Genomic DNA, 22,879 nt, shown 5'->3' on the forward strand with positions numbered 1-22,879 from the left:
TATCATGTGCTGATCCATAACTGAAAATCAAAATTGAACTGACTAATATACATTAGGTAACGACTTATAGCAGATAAAAAAAAATTCCCCAAAAGTGAATAAAGTATCTGGCCGAAAAATCATGTCTAACAAACATTTCACTGGCTTCTTTACCTGGTTTTCAAAACATTCTGTCTGATAATCGGGAATTTTCCTCCCTTTGGGAAAAAAATATTTTTCAACACTTTGGGAAAAGTCTCCAGGGGGAAACAGCCCATATTAGGCTGCAATAAAAGGGTAACAAAATCACTGACATGAAAGAATCGTGCACAGAAGTATTATACAGTGTAATTTTCACTATATTAAATGAAAAGCTCATTTCTATATGTTTTCAAAAATATAAGTTATAATAATTCAATTGAAAAAATTTACAAATTAACAATTTTATTTAGAAGCAGATTACTCTCATCTTATGTTTTAGACAATCATATTTCCATTTTACACATTTTAGCGGACCTTTAAATTTACATTTTCAAAAATACTGTAGATTGATGGGAAAGCTAAACAAATTGTTGAAGTTTAGTATCAAGTGTACCACGAATTTATTTAAAGATAAATATGGCATCTATTTCTGACACTAAGTGATACCCCGCCACTTTGCAAAAAATTCTAGGGGTAAAAACAACTTAAATTGGTCAGAACGTTTGTGTAAATAATTCAATCAAACAGAAAATTAAAACTTGATCTGTATTTTACAATATTCAATACCTATACAAAGTTTGAAAAAGATCTTTCAATATGTTTTTAAGTTATCATCGTGAAATCATTCAGGGACGGACAGACACGGAACTTTTAAGAGGTATCTCATAATATCTCGCCACTTCATGTGGTAGGATATGTAACTAGGGAAGAAATATCTCAGCCATTGAATTATATATACATGTAAGTCATGAATTACATTTTTAAAAATCACACATTTTTGCATTAAATAAAACTACATGTATAAAAGGGAAAAATGACACAAACATATACATGTAGGTGGCTTTGCCTTCAAAATGAGCAGAAAATATATTAAAAATAATATACATTTGCATTTTTGCTTATTTAAGAAATTCTTCGAGTTTACACATAAGGTCACCAAGTTTTTATTGAATATTGAACTTGACTATTCTTGAGTAAAAATGTCACAGGAAAATATCATATCATTTAATTGATTAATCTTGATATGAATTAACATGTCAATTTATATTCACAATAATTATGTTGATCCACTTATAACCCATTATTGGACAATTATTATTCAAACTCACATTTTCAGACATTTAATATTAAGTTTATACAAAACATTTCTAGAACTTGAACTTACGAAAATTTGTTTACCTCTCATACACTTTAAAACATCATATTCATTATAAATTTTTTGTCACCAGGGAGTGTACTATTAAGTCCCTGTTGTCAAAAAGTTCAACTAAAAACATAGCTCAATGCATGTCTGAATACAAATAGACTGTATTTTGGGGCTATATCATGTTAAAAAAATTAATCAAGTAAGAATATCAGAGTTTAACTATGTGTACACACCTTGCATATTGTGTGCCATGATATCATCCATCAACCGAAATTGCTCATAGTTAGCATAATGAAAATCAAAGCTGCATTTGCCACCTCATTGTTACATTAAAGTAAACATGTTTTTACCTGTTTTCAATTTTCTAGGGCATGCTTTTGCTTGACTTTTATGATACAGTTCATTGATTTCTTTGTTTTAGCATCATTTGAGATACAATGTTTGCAATTGAAAGTGCATTATAAGAACGGTCAATAGGTTTGGAAAGGCAGGGTATATCAGGTGTGTTTCTGAAACAATTTTATCTTTCCCTCTTTGAAAAACGTAAACAAACTGATTGATGCCGTAAACAAGTCTGTTTCCGTTTTGATCTTTTTGGTAGTGAAGTGTTGATATCTATATTATAAGAAGCCAAAATAATTTAGCATTAAATTAAGCATGTTCATTTATTGACCTATTTAACTTATTGTAAAAGACTGTACTATTGATTTTGTGAAAAGTATAATGGTTTAATTCAACAGTTAATTAATGAGTGAAAATAAAAGTATATAATCCTGATAAGAAAACCGATACTTTAAGATAGAGAGAAAGTGGGCGTTACCAAAATACACACACAAAAAAAGATGTTGTTGATGTTTGAAGACCACCACAAAGAACATTTATCGTTCTTAACAAACACTGAAATCGATGGTAAGCTATAATTTTAAAGTCTATAGAGTCCAAAAAACTGACATCCACATTGCTTAGGAAGTCCTTTTGTCAACATGTTCCCTACATCAGATTTGAGCTAAAAATATATCAAAAAGAAAAAAAAATAAAGATCTGATGTACACTTGGGCCAAATTGAAAAGAAAAAGACCAAGATTATGGTATTAGGGATTACGGTATATAATTGTTTCGGAACTTCACTATTGAGCTGGTGCTTATGGTTCTTAAACATAGTACCACACAGTTTATGTTTACAAAAATGTATCTTTCATGTTCTTGCTGGATATTTTCATTTCTTATTGATAGTTCGAGTTGACTTTCAACAGAGTATAAAAATACTCGATAAACATTAAAGATGACCATAAAATGTGTGGTGAACATAAGAACTAAGCTGGTGCCATGAAAGTGGAAAACTGTCATGACAGTTTTTGTTATAACTTAACTCCCATGATAGAGGAGTATTCCAAGTAGTGGCTGTCTCATAGAAAAATCCATTCTCAATATTTTTGTGGGATGAGTATTAGAAGACAAAGTCCTCATAACAGCAATCCATACATATTCAACTTATGACCCTAGAACCACTGAGGTTATGATTTCAGTTTGACAGGGAGTGATCTGCTGTGTAAATCATGTGGTAAAAATATCAGAGATTAGAATATGGAGCAACTCAAGGCTGAAGACAAGTTGTCTGAAGTCTACTAGAATCTAGGATGTCATCCAACTGACAGTTATATCTATTAATAAGGCTGTCTAGCTTATAACTTCATCCTTGAACATATTACACCTCCTATTATATAGCATTTATTTCAGTTAGAAAAAAAATATTGTAAAATTGTATAACATTCTGCAGCTCTCGTTATTGAGTCTGCTGCATTGCTAGATCATTTGTAATAGGTGACATACATTGTACCCTTACCTGGTAATTAGCCATGTTAGTGCTTGGTCAAACTGGAACTGTCATGGAAGTCTTCCTCTTAGGTTCTATCTTGGGAAATTTTAGATTATTCAGGGTTTTAATGCATAATTATATTTCAATAATTAATTTACATATTAAAACAGATTTTATTTTTTCATCTATTTTAGCTGTTTATTGTCAAAATGCACATATAAACCATTACAATTTTAATTTCAAATAAAACATAGAAATAAACGTTGCAAAGTATTTAAATAATGTTAAAGTATGCACCATTCTTCATAAAGTTTTATGAGATAATAGAGATAATGTTAGTTAATTGTGTTTGCTTGTTTTTAGTGGTAAGAGAGTTCTGCAGAATAAGCATGGATTTTATAAGAAAGGGTGCAAATCCAAAAGTCTACCAAGGTGCAGCTCGTAAGTGCAATTCTATTTTTCATAACCAAACTGACAAGATCACCACTCAGCATTGTCCTTTTAAAACTGTGAATATGTTGATGACTTAGAGTTTATGTATATATTGAAGATATCTATGTGACAGTAACACAGGTCAAGATTTGTTATGGGTCTTGTTACTCTTAGCACTCACTCACCCAGGGCTGCCAAGCTTTCAAAATGCAAATGCATGTGATTTGGCAGATCAAAGAAAAAAAAACAATAGATTAAAATAAAATGCCACTTAATCAACTCCAAAATGCGTGAGTTTCTGGCTGCATGCGTGAGAGTTGGCACTTTTGCTTATTGTCACATAAAATTTTGTTCCTAGCTCAATAAGCTTTTTGCTCATTGTACCTACCTCCATCTTTAGTCTTTGTTGTCTTTTATATAATTTGTTTTGTCTTTGTAATAATTTTTGAAAACTCTGCCAATGTTTACCTCCAGATTTTAAAGAAGTTCTACAAATGCTGAAATCAATGCACTATTATGTTCAAGGTTTAGGACTTATACTACCTTAAATAATGCAATTTTGAAAATTCATTTATTTCATTGTTACTGTAGAGAAACTTCAAGTAGATCCAGAAACAGTTCAGCATGGTGTGGAAGGATTAATGTATTTACTTACTGAAAGCTCTAAACTTATGGTAAGAACTATTATGAAATGTACTGTGAAATCTGTCTTAACCAAACCCTGAATAAACTGGTAGCCTATGTAAACCAAACATCATTTGAAGTCGCATCATACCAATTTTAATATTTGTTCACCTGTGTATAAAGCCTTAACTGAACATACATCTTGGTCCAGAATGGGTTTAGTATAGGTAGGTTTCACGGTATATCCCTTGACCAGGTGATTCAAAATAACTAAGGGATTAAAAAGTCTTGTGCAGTAGATTTATTTCATTTGTCAAATTTAAGGTCATGACCTCACAAATTTGTCAATGCTGAGTGCTATTCACCAACTGTTTACCTTGTACAGTTGACACAGTTAGTATTAGTATAAATATAGTCCAGAAGTTTTGTAATAAAAATTATTCGACATATCTATTGTGAAAATGTTACAATTTGTTGTTTTTATGATGATATGCAGCTTTATATCTTTTATATTTATTCCGCATAAATTATTTCATCTTAACGTATCAAAAAAGAACAATTGTTGATATTTGCATAGGAAAATCTTAAGAAATGGTTGTTTAAAATGGGGTATTCCATGGAGAAAATAATGAAAAAAAAAAATGAAATTGATATAAAATGGGAGAAACAGATACTCCTTCAGATTCTTATGCATACAGGTGTAGTTGAAGAATAGCAATCAATTAATAAAAAGTGACCCAATATTATTTGAATGTGATATTGAGCTTGATAATTCTATAAATATATAAAATATGTATTTTAGGATGTCATGTGTATCCGAGAAATAAATGCATATTCAAGATATTACATGTTTGGACTAAATCCCAGTATGGACAAGACCACCTTGGTGATGTAGTAGTTGCATGCTCAAGTGTAGGGTAGGAGGGGTCATGGATTTGATTTCAATCTTTCATACTTAAGATTTTAAAATTGTCACTTCCTCTCCACCAAGCACACGACAAAGAAAAGATAGAGTGAGAGCTGATTGGCTCAGAGCCAGAATAATGTGGTCTGAGTGGGGACATGCCTACCTTAGGGCTGTTGCTACTTTCATCTGTCACATAAAAATCGGGCTCAGAGTGCTGGAGTAGTGCAAAGCAGGGTCTGTTCGAATGATCATGTCCTGAAATGCATGGAGTATCTGCCTAAGGATATAAACCACAATAAATACATCAATCAATGAATGAAGGACCCAAAACTATGTTTATCTGGTACAAATTAAAAAGATTGAATGTGAAAATTGAACATGTATAGTATATGTTTTTATTTGATTTCAGCTGAATGAGATAGATTTCCAAGATTCCATACTAACACTAGGATTTTCAGAAGAAATGAGACAGGCATTGTTACAGTTATATTTACAAAACAGAAAAGAAATAAGAAGCATATTATCAGAAATGTCCATGGACCTACCACATTATCATAACCTAGAATGGAGATTTGATATACAGGTAGTAATATAAAGCTTAATGGGCAACCATTTCATACTGAGGCCTTGTAGATTTTGGGAATGAATATTCTGGCTTAGAAAGAGTTGAAAAAATCTGGCAGATACCTTCTAGAAAATAAATTTTCTGACTTCAGTCCAGGTTCTTCATATATTGAAGAAATGCAAATAAAAATCTTGCCCTGATGTTGTTGAAAATAATTTTTCTGACCTGCAAAGTATCAAAAAATTAATATTCTGACCCCACAAAATGTGCCAGGCTCCCACCTCAGAAGTAAATGGGCATCCACAAGTGAACTTGCATTGTATTATGGAATTACAGACTGTTTATTATTATACCCCACTCATTCAGTCTGAGCTTTATTGCAATCACCATGTCTATTTGTCTGTCCATTACATTTCTCAGTAACAGATTTCTCAGCTTCTGTTGGAGGGACTGCTTAGACAGTTGGTACATTGCTGATGCATGGTGACTTGTACCAGGTCTCCCTTTTCCAGGTTTCTTGCTTATTTACTTCCTGTTTACCATTGGAAATTTTCGTACCAGATTTCTCAGCTTCTATTTGAGGGAGGCTTAAATTTTACAAGTTCCTCACTTATCAACTTCATATTATTTTTTTGTATTTGTTTTGCTAATTCAAACTGTTTATGGATTTTGCTGAATTAGTGTATCATAGCCTAAGCTAAAATTGCACATCTTTTAATATTAAAATTGTAACAGATTACTAACACCTGAAAAATTGAATATAAAAAACTTAGTGTATTCCATGGAAATAAAATTTGTACTCTGTGTTCCAAACAAGACCTGGCCAAATTCTATATAGATAGTGCTCAATGCTTTTCAATGATTATACTGTAAACATATTAATTTTTGCAGATTCTGTCAAGTGACTATATTCATGGGTATCAATTTTCGCGGTTTAAAAAAATGATAAGTGTTACATAGTGTTAGAATACTATTTCATGAAGGCTATTTTACACGCTTTTAACTCCACAGTGAAAATAGTGAATATTGTTACAAGGTGAAAAATTAATACATTTACAGTAGTCTAGATTTTCATGTTTGTGTAGGTTTAAATATGTAATAATACTCATTTATAAAAGAAAAATCAAGGAAGTTGTCAAATCTGAAATAACCTTGCAAATTTGTAATGTTTTGTGGAATTGAAAAAGATGAACATGCATTTCTATATTCTTGTTGGAAAAGTACATATGATTCATATACCAGGATACATTTGTAATATAAAACTTTTTCAGCTTGCAAGCAGATCATTAAGAAGACAGACAACACCTACAGTATTATTTAAACTCCACACGGAAGATTCTGGTGTAAGGGAGACAACTGTGTTACAGACAGACCCTGTAAATCTTGTTCATATGACTAAAGTATTAGATGAAGCTTTACAAGAGATTAAGTCATCTTATTGTAGAAGAATTTTAAGGAATATCAAGTGATCATATTTTTTTTTTGACATTTGCATCTACATGTACTGATGAAAACAGAAGTTACTTACTACATGTAAAATGTTTTTTTTTTCTTGAACTGTTAACTTTAAATAAAATGATTTATAACTACTTGCATTCCAATATCTTTTTGTAATTTAGTTTTTTTTAACTTTGCATTCAATAGATTTTTTTTTTAAATATGAAGAAGGAACTTGTATCAGTATTGCTGTTTAAAATATTTGTGAAAATATTCAATTCACCAAAGGTTGGATTGACTTATATGGACAGAGCGTCAGCGACATCCTTTATATGTAGAAATAAAGACCGGAACTATCAACGGCTGAATAATATTCAGTTGGAAGTGACGAAATTTGTTGACAAGGAAGTAGATGATTTTGCAAGTTTGGAGGTGCTGTTTTGTCTATTAATACTTCTATGGTTACAACTTTATATTAATTTATGTATTAATAATTTGGAAGTTATTGGCCCTGTGAAAATGTATTAAGCTTTCCCAGAAGGAAGTTTCACACATTCCCCTAAACGAATGAGACCTGGCCAATAGCAACATGGCGGTGAGCTGTAAACAAAGAATTAGCTCCATCTATCATAGGCATAGCGGAAAACCATATTAACCAGCAGCAACACACTAAAAACAAGAAATTGGAGAAAATGCCCATTTGTGATACCCCTGCACCCAAACATTACTTACTTATAGCCCTTATTGCCCAAACTTAATTGTAAGGTAAAAATATAAACTTAAATGTCAAACAGGAAAATGCCGTCCATGCCCAAAATCAGATCACACGAATAGTCATTCTTATATAAAGCTTGGGCAAAAATATCAAGTGACCATTACAAGTAGTGACAACAGGAGTTACAAGATACTTCCCCCCCCACCCCACCCCAAACTAGAAAAACTGAGCAATGCTCAATTAAACATTACCCTCCTCCCCCAAAAATGACCACATATGCAGAAATCTGAATTGTAATTTAGGTACAGAACTGGAAAAAAAATTTAAAAATTTAGGATTAAAAGGATATTTCTTTACTCTAGTAAGATCATCGTCTGTCAAATGATTCTTGTTATGTTCGAAAGTGTTATGTTCATGTAACCTTGGTAGTGTTAAAAATTCAGTGAATATCCTCAGTGGCTTCATAGTTTCTGGCTATCTTGCTAATAAAAGAAATTTTAAATAAATCAAACACAGGTGTAATCTATATATAGAAATATCTTAAAAGTTCATATAATCACTACTAGTATATCACCTAACATCCAATCATTCCTTCAAATGGAAGCTGAGAAATCTGCGACAGAAAATTTCCCAATACTGCATATGTAAAAATTCTAAGTAACTCAAAAAACAGGAAGCAGATGATTTAGATGGAAAGGGGAGACACTGGCTGCATAAGATATCATACTTAAGCCATAAACCAAAAATCTAATCATTCCTTCTAATGGGTGCTGAGAAATCTGCCACTGAAAATTTCCCAATATCTCACATGTAAAAATTCTAAGTCCCTCAGAAAACAGGAGGTAGATGACTTAGAATGCTAGAAATGGGAGACATGGTACAAGTCATCATGTGTAACCCATATACCAAATATCTAATTATTCCCTCCAGTAGAAGCCAAGAAACCTGTGACAGAAATAGGTGTTACAGCAAATGACGGATGGACACCCGAGTCAATATATACCTCCCACTTTTCGAGTGGGAGGTATAAAAAAAACAAACAAAAACAAGCAAACAACCAACACTGTTTCCTGTTTAATAACAGCTTCATTGAAGCACATAGTATACCCACCTGTTTCCTTTTTTCAGGTGTCTGAAGTTCACATTAAAAAATTAAAAGAAGCTTCTTGCCAGAAAACAAACATACCAAAACAAATAATTTCCTGTCCAAGCATTTTTGAGTAGACAGACAGACAGTATATTCCAAATTGAACCCATCAAAAGTCAGAGAAATAATTTAAAAAAAAAGTAACAAATCATGCTTTATAATGAATTTTACTCTCAATCATCCATTATACTTTACAATAACAAACAATTCAATACCTAATAACTACTGTTAGTTCTTCCACACAATATTTTGTCATTCTGCAGCCTTTCAGATACTAGCAAACACTAATAGTAAAACTAGAACCACAGTCAACTTTAGTGATAAATGTCTTGTTTTCACTTTACAGCAGATCACCAAAGGTCCAGTTAAGTCAAAGCATTACAGCAAATAATATAGTTAACTTCAGGTAATAGAGTTGTTCTTCCCTTGATTGATTGAACATTACCTGATGAACTTTAACAGGTATAGGTATTTAACTCAACAACTGACAAGGAGATTAATCTTTCTATCAAGAACATATATAAATACCCATGGAATGATAGAAAGTTTAAATCTCCTTGTCAGTTGTCCAGATAACTAAGGAAGTTCATTTTATAAGGTGATGGTCATTCAATCAAGGGAAACTATTCCCTGAAGTTTACTATGTTACTCGCTGTAACTGGATTAAGTCTAGCAGACACTGAAAGACCTTGGCAAACACAACTATTTACAGATCTTTAACAGCACTCCAACAAACAGTAAATGTAATACATAAACACTATTAAGTAGCTGTCTTTGTAAGAATCATGCAAAATCTGAAAAAAAACATGTAGGCTTTTCACCCATGAATTGCATTTTGCATGATTCTTAGTAGGAGTGCCACTTAAATCATCAAAACAGGAAACAAGAAACATTTACTTTCATATCAATGGAAAAGGAACATTTTTTTCCAAACAAGAAATGACCTTTCATTAGATGTTCTAATGTAAATAATTCAATAATTAATTAACAAACTCTACATGGAGTTTCATATAAAATAAATGCATCATAAAGTTAAAGATAACTTGCAATGCTTCTAATACTTTCAAATTTAGAAACTACAACAAAGTAACCTTAATTAATTTGGTACATGTATAAATAAGCTACACTAAAATTTGCCTATAAATCACTGTGGTTGATAGATAAAACATCAATGATACAACTGTACCAGCTAAGTTCAGGATAAATCGGCTAACTTAAGCTGCAGATGTAGGTGTTTATTTACAGATGTTTAGAAAATTATTTGTTCTGGTCACAAACACGATTATCGGATGGTATGCACCTGACTGTTCCAGGCTATAATCGTGATATCACAAAACAAATGAAGTATTCCATTCTATATAGAAATGAGAATTAATAAATACATCTATAATTGGATTACAATCATCTAGCTTCATGTGATACTTGTTCCACAGTAGATTGTCCATTTTGTTCACTGCTAGAGCTGGGTTGAACCATCTGAAAAAAAATAAAATAAAAACATTCCTAAATGACACTCTAGTTTAATATTTCCATATTTCACCGAAGCCATTCAAGCTTCTTTATTTAAGTGTTACAGAGAGTGATACAGTTAACTTCAGGGGTTACAGTTTGTCTTGCTTGAATAAATGATTATCAACTGATGAACTTCAATAGGTACTTAATTTGAAGATTGACCAGATTTAAAATCTGATTAAATTGCCTATGAATTGATTAAACTACCTTAAGACATTTTATCAGTAGATTGCTATTCAATAAAGAACAACTTGTTTTCCTGAAGTTAGCTATCTTTCATGCTGTAATAGTTTATCAAGGGTAGTCTGACTGTAGCATTACCATATATTTATTCCTATCATTTTTCACATTTGTAGCATCATTACTTCATTTGGTGATTTGTATAAGTTTATTGATGTTTCATCTTTACGATTAAAAGAAAAAAGAAACAGTGAAACCTGTCAAAATAAAACACCTTTCTGACTGTAGAATTGGTTCAGTTTAGACAGGTTTTTAGTTTACATAGATTCAAAATACATTTAAAGGACTTCAAAAAGTGTCTGGTTTTGACAGGTTTTCAGTTTATGCATGGTTTGGTTTAGATCTGTTTCACTGTACATGTAACTACAGGAAAGTATTGAAGGGGTTTAAAATCTTAGAATTAAATTATTTAATAAGATATTAACCTGTTCAATGTAAATGTAGGAACAAATCGATATACAAATTACCAGTTAAAACAATAACCACTATAGGTGTTGATGACCTGACCCATAAAAACACATACAGTTACACCTGTCTATAGTGACCTTTCATGGGCCATTGATAAAAAAGTCACTAAAGGCATGGAGTCTTTATACAGAGGTAATCAAGATTTTCAAAACAAAATTTATTTCCTTGTGTACAGTATTGGAAACATGGGTTGTGTCATTGCATACATTTAATTCTATATGCTGTTGCATTTGTTACATTTTCCCATACCCTTTCTTTTTCTATTACATTTTACAATGAAGCTTTTAAGTACTTTATTGCATGAAAAAGCAATTGTATTATTTAAAAATTAATACTACCAACAAGGTTTGCATATTAGATTCTCTCATTGTCATAAAAATAGTTTTCTGTTAAAATGGTTCGTTAAAAATTATTTCTATTCTATAATAATTTATCTTGAGACATTGTTCTCAGAGTTATATAACACCTCAAGTTTTTGAGTTTGTAATTCTGAATCTGTGGTTTCTCGATGCCAAATAATTTTTTCAACTTTCCATGCAGGCTTCCCGCTGTCTAAAATCTTTATATCTTCCACTTTTTGATTAAGATTCAATACTTTTCTCTTCGGAGATGCCATTTTTCGAAACAGATTTTATCAAGCAATTATGTAAACAGTATTTACCTCATGAACAAAGATTATTTTTAACTCAGTTTTCTGATTGGTTAATTGATGAATTCAAGAATTGTTTCACTGACTGCCAGAAATCCTGTTTCATATGAAATCTCGTTTTGAACAAGATGAAAAAATGTCAACTTCTGGTTTCATCCGAGCAACGAGAAAGTCATTCTACACAGGGATTCGTGTTTGGGGGGATCGGTTTTCAATGGTTGTTAGTCATGTTTTATAGGTTGTCGCTATAGAGGTAAATTGCAAGGAAAATTCTTTGGAGGGATAAAACAGGTCATTTAAGCATGAGGTCGTTTTAGGGAGGGGGATGCTAACACAGATTTTACTGTATATATATCTTAAGATATGGAAGTTCTAACAGAAAATTCCTTGACAATTAAGGTCATACCTCAGCTGGTATAGACAATCCATGCTGTTGATATAATGACTCGACAGCCTTTCTTATAGATGGTGGGATCTGAGCGAACTGGTGACCTTCTTCCTGTAATCTGGTCATAATGCCTTTAGTCTTTTCTATATTTTGCTGTTCTAAAAATATCAATAAAATTGTTGTTAAGATCAAATGTGTACAGAATTCAACTATTCACATATTAATTGTTAAAAATAAAATTAAAAAAAAAAACTTTGTGAAAGTTCATCCCTTCAGTGTCTTATTAGAAAAGAATTCACTAGATTTTCTTCCAAAGAAAGAACAATAAGTCCAATATTGCATATAACATATTGTTGTTTAAACTAGAGGCTTTAAGACTACTAACATGACTGGTTTCAATAAGAATCCATATGTTGCATTTTTCATACGAAAGCAATCAGAATTTAAAAGTCTTAAACCTGCCTAAGGAACCAACAACAAAAGATTATTTATAAGGACCATCTTGAAAGTTTGAAAACATTTGACCCAATAACAAAATTTTGGATTTTTCAGTATTAGCCAACCAAACTAGAAATATTGTGAACAAAACAAGCTCACAAAGACATTATCTTGAAATGGAGTTAATTTGTTAAATGTTAAAATACTTCAGTTCAATTATGTGCCTTTGGAGACCTCCAAAATTAATTATATTCCTTCATGCACAACTACATTTGATGCAAAATCTTCTTATTAAATTTCTTCAAAATCCCTTCAGTGGTTAAGGAGGAGTTGCACTTATAAAGTTTTAACATGTAAAACCCATAAGTTTGATTATCTCCCTTTTGAGCAATCGTACAATGATTATGTTTCATTTCCTTCATACACATCTACCAATACTTCCCAAATTTATATATTTCATTTCCTTCATACAAATCTACCAATGCTTCCAAAATTTCCTAACAAATTTCATCAGTCCAGCAGTTTATGGGGAGTCAGAGTCACACAAGAAACTGGGACAAACAATGGGGCAGACGGACAGACAGACAGGATAAAAAAAGTACAGCTGAAAAGATTCAATTCAAAGTTAATGGAAAACAAGGCGAAGTAAATGCTTTGTGAGACATTTGGTCAATAAAAGCAAATTAAATTAATTAGCAATAAGTAAACTCACAGACACTTCAATAATGCTTCACATATTTTCATACATGTGAAAATAAATACAAAATTATCGAACCCTCCCATGCTTTAGCAATGGGACAGTGTAAATCAAACTCTTTCTTGTAAACATGATTACAATATAACTATTCTGACTCAGCTATAAACAAGTTCAAACACAAACTATATTCTTAAAAGTTACTATTCCCTTCTTTATCTAAAATAACAATCCATGACACTTACTGGTGTAAAGCTCTAAAAGATTGGAAAAGAGTTTTTTTGATGTTGTCTCAAAATCTTTCATAACACCAACCAAATACAGTAAAACATCATCCTATAAAAACAAGAACAATGAGTAGTTATGCCCATGCCTGCAAAATTTTAAAACACAAAGGTTGAATTAGCTCCCTTTGAAAAAATACATTTGACATAAATTAATTTCCAGGATTTCAGTGTTTTTCTCTTTAACTTGAGTACTTCAAATACTGTCACTGTGTTTCTTTATATCATCCGAAGCAGAGAAATGTCCTGTTCTTTGGTTCTTTATACATTTGTCAAAATTATAGAAATTGAATTTGTAGTTGAGTCATAAAAAATACTATTTTCACATTATGTTCATATTTTATGTGTATGTAATCAATGAACAAAACAAAAGAAAAAACCTATCACTGGTATGAGAAAGAACATTGAATACTTCAAAGGAACATAACTCCAACAAAAGCCAGGATGGGTATCTTGTCACTACCTGTTTAATAAAGTTCCATCAAATACTTTCAGGGGTGCTTAGCTCACAAGTATGTGTATAGTGTGACAGACAGACAGACAGAAAAAAACTTTAAGCCATCATTTAACAAAGTTACAAGTAAATGGCATCAATTTTCGATAGTTTTCAATACATCTTATGGAGGCAGACCTAAGGTAAGGGACACAACTTTTACAAATCATTGGAACGCTTGTATTCAGCATTTTACATCAATCTCATGTAAGCATCAATGTAACTTGCAGTGATTTCATTCTGTTTCAAATGAAGGCTTGATAGGCTTTGGTAAAATTGAATATGATACAAACATAGCACTGATTTCAATATTTATGTCCCTTGCCCTAGGTCTACCTCCTTAAACAAAACTTACATTCTCTTGTTTTACTTCTTTTCGACACACAGAATATACTTTCATAGATTTTAAAAGGTCTGACTTGATTCTTTCTGGTAAATCCTGAAAAAAAATTTGTTTAAAAGAAAGATCTGAACAATACTGTAGCATTAGGACAATGTTCATTCCAAATTTATCCACACAAAGTACAAAACAAAATTCCCTTCTGAGCAAGGTTCAAACAGTTAACATTTGCATCAAATAAATAAATCCAGTACAGCTTAGACAATTAATTAATTTACAAATTCAAAAAGAATTTGAACAAACTAATAATAATCTGAACATATAAATAAGACTTTGTTACAGTCATTTTTATAGAGTAACAAGTTGTCTGTTAAACAAAACCTACAATATCCAAGTATATTATACTTCATACAAAAATCTTAAATTCTGATTGGGTAATGGGTGTTAAGTTATTTTAGTCTATTCCCTGCACACATTTCGTCTTGTGTGATATATTTACCTCGTGTGATACTACAGCATAACACCCTCTACAAAAGGCAGTATGTGTATAATATCACCCACCTATTCTCTGCATGATGCTTAAGTGGAAAAACACCGAAGTAAATGAGTGTTTTTTCAAATATTTACAGTATCCACAGTGGTCAAATGTGGATAGATGTAATATAATTCACCTCCAACACAGCTGTTGCTCTGTCAAATTCATGGTCAGTAACATGTTGCAACCACAACAAACCAACAGCACTTCCACCATTAGCTCCATGACTTCTTATCAAATTAGCAACTGAAAAAGAACATAAATCAGGTCATTTCAAAACAATTTCAATTTAATTCCAATAAAAAGCATACTTTAAGATACACAGAACTCTTATACATGTACATATATTTGAACACAACTTATATTAAACACAGATTTGTCAATTTTATGACACAGTTAAGATATTTCATATGTATGTTATGGAGCACAGTACACTTCATTAGCTAATAGACAGTATCTATAAGAAATTTTTAGGTCTATTTATATTTAACTTGATTTGCTATGCAATTAGCTATTAAGAATATGAATAATTTAAACAGGTTCATTACATACTTTTGAATGTTCATTTCATATAGGCCAAGCAAGGTTAATTGATAAAAACTGAATTAAAAATAATGTGTTGACAAATATTTTTATACAAAAAAAAATTAAATTCTTTGCAAGGTGCAGCTTGATACAACCTCTAAAGTCTAACCCTGAACAGTTAGGACAAGTACGGACACAACATGAAACTCGATATAGCTCTTAATTTGGACTGTGATAAAATGCTTGAGACAATTCTGACAAGAAGAAAAGTAGACAAAAAACTTTGCATTCAGACATTAAAAATAAGCTATTTACACAAAGAAAATGTGCTTGTTTCCAGACATGGTCTTACAGAGCCAATCAAAAAAGCAAAAAATGCCAAAATGGGAAGTTAACCTATGGTATGAAAAAAAAGAACCTATTGGTAAATTCCAGATGTGAAAAAGCAGACGAAAATCAGGTCTGACTTCGTCTTACATTTCAAAAAGATAAGGACCAATAACTCTCTATATTTATCCAAACCAGTACCCTACCATTTGAGGAACCTTATAGTATAATTTTATTGATATCTATACAATTTTACTCAAATGGCTGCCCTGAAACCATAAAATGTTTCTTTTTTTTAACCCTATAGATCTTAATCATTCCTAGCCTAACTTTAATGTGATACAGCTTGAAAGCAATCCATACAAGTGCACTTAAGTTATAACTGAGATTTATAAATTGCTTGCTTCTGGCTTCTTATTAACTCCTAATGCTAGCCAATAAGATTTCTTACTCCTAAAATCAATAAAAACCTTCATTATGTGGTGTGAAACCTTATAATAGAATTTCTGAGAGATCTATTCATTTTCATGCAAGTTATTGTTTGAATAAGGGATGGTTTTACAAGGTCAACAAACAAAGCGGCAAAATCGGAAGCGAATATACAGTAAAAAGAGAAAAGAATCATAACAGTAAAATCCAAATTTGAAATAGCTGAATTATGCTAAAATAAAAAAATATCTGTTGAATATTCAAAAATTGCTTGTTTTTGGGTTCCTTTTAAACCCTAATTGGTACAAGTAACATACCCAAAAATCAATCCCAGCTTTCTTCTTTGTGGTTTAGCACCTTGTGGTACAATTTTATAAAGACCCATCTGCTTATAATTGAGTTGTATTGACAAACTTCATGAAACATTTGTTTCTGACCCCTTATTCCAAAATGGTTTAGATCATAACCCTAAAACAAACACCAACATACCTTTTGTGATTATAAACCTTGTAGTAAAAATTTTATTAAGATTCACAAACTAATACTCAAGTTAACAAACGAAAACCAAGTATCTATGGACAACGACAGCACCATACACCACAATTTTTTAAAGGTTGAATAAAAATACAAAATGACAAAATGTTTTCAATAACATATTCATAATACCTGTTTCAAAATCTTCAGGTGAAGTTTTTCTTAGATTACTGAGCAAAGAGAGGGTAATATATTTTTGTATTTCTCCTCCCTGTACAGTCTGTAGCATTTCAACCAAATCAGCTGGGCATCTAAAAATAAAAAAAAGCAGTGCAATAAGATAATTCAGCATTAACCAAATTTTAAAGTGCGCATTGATAAAATATACATAATGTTATCTATAGATTATCCTTCAGTTTTGAAAGGATAACAAAATTCCTCCACTCCAGATATTTAAATTTTAGAACTCAACCCATGAGCTTCAGCGAGTGGGTTGTGTCCTGAATTTAACTATCAAGAGTGGAGAAATCTTGTCATCCCCAAGAAAATAGGAGGAGAATCCTTTTCTCTCATGAAAATTTGTAGAAAACTAGGAAATGTAAACTGGCAAGAAAACTCTCACAAAAAGTCATGCACATTTTTAATCATTGGCTTGGCTTAGAATGGGAGAAGTGTTTTTAAATAATGCTATACTTTGATTATATTCTGTTAAAACAAAATCTGAAGGTAACTAAATGCACCAGTTATTTTTAAATATTCATAATCTTGGTGATTCAATTGAGCATCATTAATACCAGTTTGTTCACCACGTCATATTTTTCCTTTCTTAAGCTTACAAACCTGTTCATCACTTCTAAAGCAAGTAAGCTAAAAGGTGCATCATCCTTTCTAATTAGCCCAATCATATCAGATTTACCAGAGCTGTACAACCAATAAACCAACTTTCTAAGGTCTAAAAAATATACATTGATAAAGTCACAGAGTTTCATTAGAACACCAGGTCTCGATTTCACAAAAAGTCGTAAGTGTAAAGTTGATCGTAAGTAATGACGTCATAAACTAAAATAGCATTGTGACATCATGATTTACGATCAATTTCACACTTACGACTTTTTGTGAAACCGAAGCCAGTATAACAAAGTACTCTTACATTTGAGAAATTTTCTATTTTAGTGAACACAACATTAATCAACCAACCAATTTTAGAAATATGTCTCTCCCTTGGATAAATTTCCTTTTAAATAATAAACATAAAATAAGAATAATAAAGCCTTGAACATACTGAAAGTTTTATCTAAAAGTGATTAGCTTTTTTTCTTTTAAATTGTAAATTTCAAAGCATCAGTTCTGCCATTTACCTTCTCAACCATTTTTACGCAAGTACCGACATTATTTAAAGAATTTTTTGTCATTAATTTCAGGTATATTTGACAATTTTTCATTAGATTGGACATAATTGTTATTCATTTTAAGATTTATCTTACTCAATCTAGATTTGACAGTTGCAAAAACCTTGCTACTAGCTCCATTGATGTATTGCCAGTAAAATCAATCTGCCACTAACAAATCCATGATGAAAAGCTCCAAATCATCAAATATACTACAATTATCTCCTAATATTACCCAGTTTTCATGGAACATTAAAAAAAGAGCACTTGAAAAACATTAATCTTTGAGCTCATAAGTACATTATAATTCCTACTCCAAAAGTTTCTCTCAAACTGGTAAAATGATTTTCTACCAATGTATTATTTTCTAGTTTTAGATTTTAATTAATTTATAATAAAAAAACTGCTTCATATAACAAGAGGCTCCCAGGAGCCTGAATCGCTCACCTTGTTAAAGATTGTCTTTCAAGGGCAATAAATTTAACAAGGAGTTGTCCAACTATTTTGACTCTAAAAGACTTTGGTAGGACTTATCATAAAGATCATTTCAGCATTTGATAGTTCCTTTCTATCTATTATAATTTTCAAGATATTGGCTGAAAACTGTATATAAAAAAAACAAAAAAAAAAAACGTCATTTTTCATCTTTTAAGGGCAATAACTCTTACAAGGAGTCATCTGCCAACTTACATCCCTCAAGACTTTTGAAGGCTTACAATAAAAACCATTTCAGCAATTGAAATAGTTTGGTTATACTTAACGGTTTTGGAGATATATACAAAAAACTACACTCTGACCTCTATGTTCTATTTTTAAAAACAGCGGCCATGTCTTTCGACAGATAAAAAATCCCAGCGACAGAGCTATGCAGGATACCCCAAGGAACATTCATACAAAGTTTGGTTTCAGTTGGTCAAGTAGTGTCAGAGGAGAAGAGTTTTGAAAACTTGATAACGACGACGATGGACGACAATGACGGATACCAAGTGATGGCTATAGCTCACATGGCCAGGCGAGCTGAAAATGTGATATCAAATTCAAACTTAAGCCTATTGCTGTAAAAGTTTTTAAATCTTAAATAAATGGTCGTACCTTCGCGTGATAGCTGTTCTTGCAGCTGATTCAACAGTTTCCTCTTTGATCTATCTGATTGAAGCAAATCACTGCAATTGAAATATTACTGAACTTAAAGTGATTGCTTCACATGTATACAATTACTAACGTTTAACATCCAATAGCAAATATTTCATGCATTTCAGCACAAGAACAATTCACATTTAAAGATTAGTAACAGAAGGAATTTCATTTGTTAAACCAAATTAAAGTTGTGCCAGCAACACGATATGCACATCCCCTATAAGCTCTTCCTTACACTTGAAATTTTTATGATAGACTAAGGTGCTTATGAGCACAGGGTTTCATAAAAAATCCAAATTGAGATTTTACTCAAATCCTATATATATAAAGAAAATGGAAGCTTACATCAATCCAAATGAACAATTGACCAGTGTTTCATAAATCTGTGACGGTGTTTTTGAGATATTCTAACTTTAGAATTTCTTATACATGACAACTATTTCAGGAGGTAACTTGGATAGCAAGTAAGTTGTTTTAAAAATTAATGGAGATACAATTAGCTAATTACTTACCCATCAAAAAGGTTCTGTAAATACTCTTCATAATTACCATTAGATTTGAAAAGAGAAACTATTTCTTTTACTTCTGAGAGCAAATTTGAAGAACCTTGCACATTTGCTTGGGTTTTAGCTTTCTGTCTTTCAGTTTTTTCTACCTACAATGTAGAAGATGAACATGTCATTTTCATCCAAAGCAACTCCCAAAGTATTTAGTCTTGCAAAAGTTTTATTTTTAGTAACCTTGACCTTTAACCTATTGATCTGAAAATTTCTTGTCACTCCAGCTTGCAAATGAGAATATGGATCAATCAATGCATAGTTAAGCTATGTGGGGGAAACATGAATTCATTGAAACTACATTTCTAATGATGGTGAACTTAACCTTTGACTTAATGAACACACATTTCTTGTCAGTCAAGTTTCTATCCACCCAAATTCAAACTGAAATACCTTTTAAGTGTGAATATATAAGTCACTGGACCAATTATGTTAATATTATAGGACACATTGGTACAATATAAGCATACCTATTAACCTTTAACCTTTGGAATAGTTCATGTGGGAGACCCCCCACCCACCAATACTGACAATGTTTTATGTGGGAGATTTTTACATAGAAGCAAAATACAATTATTTAGAATTTTTGAGAGAAAATATAGTCATTTAAATCAAAATCCTCCCACAAATCTTACATTTTATATGTGGGTAATTCTAATTTTTCATTGGTTTTGTGGGAGTCTCCCCCAGGTATGATGTCAGGCAGATTTTTTTAACAAGAATTGAAAATCTGCCCAAAAAATGTTTTAAAAAATCACATTAATTATCTAATTTATATCAAGAGTAAGAGATAAAAATCTGCTCAGAACAGGCTAAATGCCACAGTCTGCGAAAAATAGAGGACAAAGTCCTCATAATGGTAGTCAATGTGAATTTAACCTATGACCTTAAAAGCACTGAGAGCCTGACTTCAGCCTGGCAGGAAGTTAACTTGTAATACCAAGTGTAATATAATGCAAGGATCTTTTTACTTTCTCATCTTTAACGGCATTAAATGTTTATAGCTTGCGTCTTAAATTTGTTCAATTATGGAAACAAATAAATCGTAGTTGATGTAAAACTGTACAAGGAATTATCATTTAAAAAAATATATTCAACTTCATCCTCCTACAGGTTACACCTGCCTCATATTATATTCAAAAATTAAAAAAACAAATTATAAAGGACTCTGTATGTAAAGGTATTTAGAAATGTTTGAAGGATACACACACTTACTTTATCTGATGTTCCAGAAGGTACATAAAAATCTACTTCAACACCATTAGCTTTCAACCTATCAGCCAGAAACTCTAGAATTTCAGCAGATGGAATAATATCTTCTTCTTTAAACTTTGATAACACATCTTTAGCTGCCTGGAAGTCCCTAGCCATCACTATTTAGTATAAAAATACATTCTGGTTACTAAATTTCTTTCAGAAACTACATATTTTATTGGTATTCATTCTCACCAAGAGAAATTTAATTGGAAAATGGAGTTTTGAATTAGATGAATTAATTCAATTATTGATTTCAACAGAATTTTTACATTTTGTTGTGAATTTATAAATTGGATATGAAGTGGGAATAAAATGCTTCACAGGGCACAGCTTGATACAACTGCAGAGCCTGAACCCTGAACTGTTGGGGCAAGTATGGATATACCATTCAAACTTTATACAGCCCTAAATTTTGATTGCAATTATATATTTGACACAGAAAAAGAATTTGAACTACAGTGGCTCCTTTTTGGTCCCTTGTTCCTTAATAAGCACAACATCTTAAATCAATCCCAGCCTTAGTTTGGGGGTATGGCACCTTTGGTACAATTTCAAAGAGATTCATTCACATACTGTCTAGACATCATGAACATGCTTATTTCTGGCTACTTTCTCTGCCCCTAATTCCTATCCAGTTTGAGTCACAACCTAAAAATTCAATCCTAGCCTTATCTTTTGTGGTTTGACACCTTGTGGTACAATTTCAAAGAGATCCATTCACATTTAATCAAGTTACTGTCCAGACATCACTAAAATACTTGTTTCTGTCCCCTTTTTGGCCCCTAATTCCAAAACAGTTCAAGTCACATCCCTTAAGTCTTTTTCCAGTTGTATAAAAACCCAACAATACAGATGCAATAGTCCTATATTACAAGCTGGGTTACATTACATCTTGAATATGTTTTGTTTTTTTAAATGTGGTTTCTACTTCAATAATTAAGGTTGTTTTCATCTTATCAAATCCACACTCACCGTAACCTTTAATGAGTTTCTCTAACATGACATCTCTTTTACATCCATCAATATCTCTGGTTAATTCTACTAACTCTTCTAGTTCTTTAACCTTTAATGAAAACAAGACGTTGTATGCTACATCAGGATAAGAATATCCAAACCATTTCTGACCAAAAAAATCTGATCAAACAAAAATTCAAATTTGATACTCAGTACCTATACAAAGTTTGAAAAAGTTCCTTTAATAGCTTCTAAAGATATCATCTGGACACTGTCAAAGGATGAACACGCTTAGGGTATCACATAATAAAAGCATGAGCTTAAAAATACTGAACAGAATAAAGTGACTGTCATACTAGTAAATGTATCATTACGTGGTTCATCAACACATTCACAAGGGTCCAAATTTACTTTCAAGAATGGAAGGGCCTGGACTTTTCAAATTTCAAATCAATGGTCCACTTCAAGAAAATTAAAAATCCTCCATTAAGTGTCAATTAATACAGGTGAAGGCCCTAGACCTAGATGAATAAAATGTCAAAGGTCCCAGGTAAGAAATTGATGGTCCTTGACCTCAGATCACCACTAATTCACTAAAAAATCCCTGAACCCCAATGTTGGTCCATTTTAATATGAACAAATCATTATCATCACAATAAGTTTGATATTTACTCAGTTAGTTGAAGGTCCATATAAACATCTAGCTGCCTACCTTCTTATCTTGAACAAATCCATTGGCACAGTAGTTAATAACCTTCATGTCACCCCATAATCCAGGTAACTATAAAATATACAAAATATCATTTTCTCATCTATAAAT

General features: G+C 31.6%; 3 protein-coding genes across 20 annotated transcripts in view; 1 reads left to right on the top strand and 2 right to left on the bottom strand.

Annotated features, from left to right (window-relative positions):
* LOC148626026 (centrosomal protein of 63 kDa-like) overlaps positions 1-1,916 on the bottom strand; it is a 34,305-nt gene extending 32,389 nt beyond the window's left edge. For 15 of the 18 annotated variants that reach the window (XM_088569598.1, XM_088569610.1, XM_088569595.1 and 12 more), the window contains exon 1: positions 1,561-1,691. In XM_088569598.1, the coding sequence (XP_088425724.1) occupies positions 1,561-1,591 (31 nt within the window). In that variant the 5' untranslated portion in view covers positions 1,592-1,691. Of the gene's footprint in view, positions 1-1,560 lie in introns of all 18 variants that reach the window. The other 3 variants (XM_088569599.1, XM_088569601.1, XM_088569597.1) reach the window with 2 other exon arrangements.
* A 172-nt stretch (positions 1,917-2,088) lies between these two features.
* Positions 2,089-7,266, top strand: LOC148626027 (COMM domain-containing protein 2-like). Its single transcript, XM_088569611.1, has 5 exons — positions 2,089-2,236; positions 3,507-3,584; positions 4,167-4,249; positions 5,516-5,689; positions 6,943-7,266. The coding sequence occupies exons 1-5, from the start codon at positions 2,170-2,172 to the stop codon at positions 7,138-7,140; spliced, it is 600 nt and encodes a 199-aa protein (XP_088425737.1). The 5' UTR covers positions 2,089-2,169; the 3' UTR covers positions 7,141-7,266.
* Positions 7,267-9,121: 1,855 nt separating this feature from the next.
* LOC148626028 (leucine-rich PPR motif-containing protein, mitochondrial-like) overlaps positions 9,122-22,879 on the bottom strand; it is a 46,346-nt gene continuing 32,588 nt past the window's right edge. Inside the window, exons 25-36 of the mRNA XM_088569613.1 lie at positions 22,772-22,840; positions 22,078-22,168; positions 21,064-21,221; positions 19,804-19,946; positions 19,247-19,317; positions 17,607-17,718; positions 16,959-17,077; positions 15,148-15,257; positions 14,492-14,575; positions 13,605-13,695; positions 12,246-12,385; positions 9,122-10,446 (exon numbers count right to left, since the gene is read on the bottom strand). Coding sequence (XP_088425739.1) covers positions 10,372-10,446; positions 12,246-12,385; positions 13,605-13,695; positions 14,492-14,575; positions 15,148-15,257; positions 16,959-17,077; positions 17,607-17,718; positions 19,247-19,317; positions 19,804-19,946; positions 21,064-21,221; positions 22,078-22,168; positions 22,772-22,840 — 1,263 coding nt within the window. The 3' untranslated portion in view covers positions 9,122-10,371. The remainder of the gene's footprint in view (positions 10,447-12,245; positions 12,386-13,604; positions 13,696-14,491; positions 14,576-15,147; positions 15,258-16,958; positions 17,078-17,606; positions 17,719-19,246; positions 19,318-19,803; positions 19,947-21,063; positions 21,222-22,077; positions 22,169-22,771; positions 22,841-22,879) is intronic.

This window comes from Perna viridis, chromosome 2, assembly GCF_037379345.1.
Source record: "Perna viridis isolate PV_CMFRI_1.1 ecotype Kerala chromosome 2, ASM3737934v1, whole genome shotgun sequence".
Classification (NCBI taxonomy): Eukaryota; Metazoa; Mollusca; class Bivalvia; order Mytilida; family Mytilidae; genus Perna; species Perna viridis.